The sequence below is a fragment of the Penaeus vannamei genome, chromosome 28 (assembly GCF_042767895.1).
Source record: "Penaeus vannamei isolate JL-2024 chromosome 28, ASM4276789v1, whole genome shotgun sequence".
NCBI classification, from domain to species: Eukaryota; Metazoa; Arthropoda; class Malacostraca; order Decapoda; family Penaeidae; genus Penaeus; species Penaeus vannamei.
Window position 1 is genome coordinate 16,059,013 of NC_091576.1, and position 3,823 is coordinate 16,062,835.

General features: G+C 37.5%; 1 protein-coding gene across 1 annotated transcript in view; it reads left to right on the forward strand.

Moving 5' to 3' along the window:
* The window catches only part of LOC113803117 (dynein axonemal assembly factor 4), a 23,456-nt gene extending 22,038 nt beyond the window's left edge, over positions 1 to 1,418 (forward strand). The window contains exons 8-9 of the mRNA XM_070141860.1: positions 1 to 106; positions 315 to 1,418. The exon at positions 1 to 106 is cut by the window's left edge and continues 48 nt beyond it. Coding sequence (XP_069997961.1) covers positions 1 to 106; positions 315 to 599 — 391 coding nt within the window. The 3' untranslated portion in view covers positions 600 to 1,418. The remainder of the gene's footprint in view (positions 107 to 314) is intronic.
* The last annotated feature ends 2,405 nt before the right edge of the window (positions 1,419 to 3,823 follow it).

The window sequence follows — 3,823 nt, forward strand, 5'->3', positions numbered from 1 at the left end:
AGAGGCATTGAAGTTATGTCCACAGGAAGCTTCGTTTTACAGCAACAGAGCAGCTGCAAATCTGGCCCTGAACAACCTTCATCATGCTATTAATGATTGTTCAAAAGTATGTGTAAAGACAGTTTTTGACTTTGTCCTATAAAAGGATACAAAATTGAAAATAAGAAGTTTCCGAATTTCTCGTCCCTCTGTTTGGATAGATGTTATCTTTCTTGTGTTTGACTTTTAAAAATATTTTTATTATATTTTGGTTAATATAAATTTAAATAGGGTAAGTGGATCATTAAATTGGAGGAACTATTCCAATGTTTCAGGCCTTGGAGTTGCTCACCCCTCCAACTCAGGAAAACAGCAAATCTCGTCTCTTGTGCCACATCCGACGTGGCACAGCATTTGTCCATCTTCGCCTTTTGTCAGAAGGACTTGCAGACTACCAGGCAGCACACCAGCTCAATCCCAAGGATGAATCTCTGAAGAAAGACATGGAGAGGATCCAAGCCATACTTATGACTTCCACAGACACTGCAGACTCATCAGATGAAGATAGTGATGATGATTTTAAAAGCAGTGGTGAAAGCAGTCCTCCATCAAACTCATAACTAAATTTACGTTTGCATCTTTTCTTTTGTTAGAAATTTATTGTTATTTTTGTTATAATTACTATTATTTATAAGTAATACTTCCCCAGTCATGGATTTCTTGAAGCCTTGTTACATTTATTGTCATTACTTTTATGCCTAGGTAATTCTTTTACCAAACTTTATCCCCTTTTGTTCTCTATGGCATTTTAGTATGCCACAGGTCTCTGAAAGGTTGTTGATTGTAGATTCATTAAGCCAAAACAACTCTTACACATTATAAACCGGCGTTTTATTATGTAGAAATTAAGTCTCAGTTTTATGCTTAGACACCATTTCGTTTTTCTCAAAGAATGGCTTCCATTGATTTTAGGTTATTACAATTTTGTGTATAGAATATAAAATGTCCATTATGTTTCTCGTAATGAGTACTCATTTGCAGAACATGACATTAGTAATGTATTTAGGTATTGATATGTATATAAGGATTATAAGTATTATTGGAGTATTATTCCCTTTTGAGATTTTAGATGTAAGATTTCTTTACCCTGCTGTATCTAGAGTATTAATGTAAATGGATTTCGACTTGGAAACAAATGCGGATTATAGAATATTTTATGCTATGTTTTTCTAGATTTTTTGTAAATTAGATGCCAAAGATTTTTTTGTGATTTATTTCCTCCCATATTTCTTTTGGCCATTGTTTTGGGAGACAGGTAATACTTTATGCATAAACATATTTACAATTACTGGAACAAGAAGCGAAGCCATTATACACCTTGAATCTCTGTGAAAATATTATGTTGATAAAATAAGGTCAATAAAACCCATGAAGAAAAATACTTGTCATGATTATTTTCATGAGACAACATATAAAACTTTACATTTGCATCACAAAAAAGTTGGTCTTCCTTCAGGCAATACAGCAAAATTCTAGTGGAGCAAGCTTTCTCCTCCTTGTTAGATTTTTATTGAGCATTTCCTTATTAAATTAAAGCACAAAGCAACTGGCATCCTCTTTGATATGAAATAATATAGCATTCTGAAAGCAGCTGATGTTTGTACACTCCAAACTTCCTTTGCCTATAAATTATTTCTTGTGACTATGCCATCTTCAGTTTAATCCTTACAGCTCTGAAATGAGGAAAGAAATTTATAGTAGTTGAATACTGTTCAATGATGATACAAATAAATTTTATTTCCAAATGAAAGGCTTCAAGTTACTTTCTTTGAAAGCTAGTAAATAAAAATAAATACTATAAGTAATTAGAAGTGCATTATCCACAACTATCCAAAATTAGAACAACAAAAAGAATTTAAAAAATTAACTTACAAAACACTATAACTATGATAGGAAGAGGACGTTCACCGCCATCATTACACACGCTGCAGCCACCCAAGGGCTTTTCCTCTCCCCTATTCTTGCCATCTTCCAGAAGGTCCCAACCAGACTGTTGGTAAAATAGACAATCAATATTGAAGACTTGGCTTAAGGGAAAAACAGACAGACAGACAGACAGACAGACAGACAGACACAGACACACACACACAGACACACAGACACACACACACACACACACACACACACAGAGACACACACACACACACAGAGACACACACACACAGACACACACACACACACACAGAGACACACACACACACACACAGAGACACACACACACACACACAGAGACACACACACACACACACAGAGACACACAGAGGCACACACACAGAGACAAACACACAGACAGACGGACACACACACAGAGACACACACACACACAGAGACACACACAGACACAGACACAGACACATACACACAGACACACGCACATACACACACAGACACACCACACACACACACACACACACACACAGAGACACACACACACACACAAACACAGAGACACACACACACACACACACACACAGACACACACACACAGACACACACAGACACACACACACACACACACACACACAGACACACACACACACACACACAGACACACACACACAGAGACACACACACACAGAGACACACACACACACAGAGACACACACACACACACACAGACACAGAGACACACACAGACACAGAGACACACACAGACACAGAGACACACACAGACACACAGACATACACACACACAGACACAGACACACACACACACAGAGACACACACACACACAGAGACACACACACACACACACACACAGAGAGACACACACACACAGACACACAGAGACACACACACACAGACAGACACACACACACACACACAGACACACACACACACACAGAGACACACACACACACACAGACACACACACAGAGACACACACACACACACACACACACACACACACACACACACACACACACACACACACACACACACACACACACACACACACACACACACAGAGACACACACACAGAGACACACACACAGAGACACACACACAGAGACACACACACACACACACACACACACACACACACACACACACACACACACACACACACACACACACACACACACACACACACACACACACACACACACACACACTTATTTTTGTTGTTGTTGTTGTTGACTTGCATCAGGCAGGCTTTATTTTATTTAATTTTTTTGTATCTGATCTATTTGTCGTGAGCAGTCGTATTTTATTTATAACATTTTTTTTCAATCTGTTCCTCAAGACAGGAATACCAACTCGCTTTACCTTGTACAATTTGTCATACCCTATCTACATCTGATATATAAGAATTCCCCTTATAGAATATATATATGTGTAAGCTTGAAATCTACTGCTTTACAATCATTAAAATTCAGTCTGACACACATAGGTATGCCTATTTGTAGGCATCAAGATATAAATTATATACATCTATATATATCTAAAAATATGACTATTTAGATCAGAATCAAATTACATGATTGAAATATATAGAAAACAAAAATAAAATAATTGTAAGTAAAAAAGTATAACTTACCCAGTCTTCTGTCTGTCAAGTAATGAAGGCGCAAAGGATCGTATATATGCGCAGGTACAGATCATCAACAGCAACACACTCAGGAGACTTTGGAAGTTGAACAAAGCAGACTGGAAAGGGGTGAGAAGTTATGACTTTTGAAAGAAAAACGGATGAGGAGGAAACAGTTGATACAGGGAAACTGACAAAAGGAATGTTAATGAAGCATATATTATAAAAAAAACATGATTGAGAAAAACTT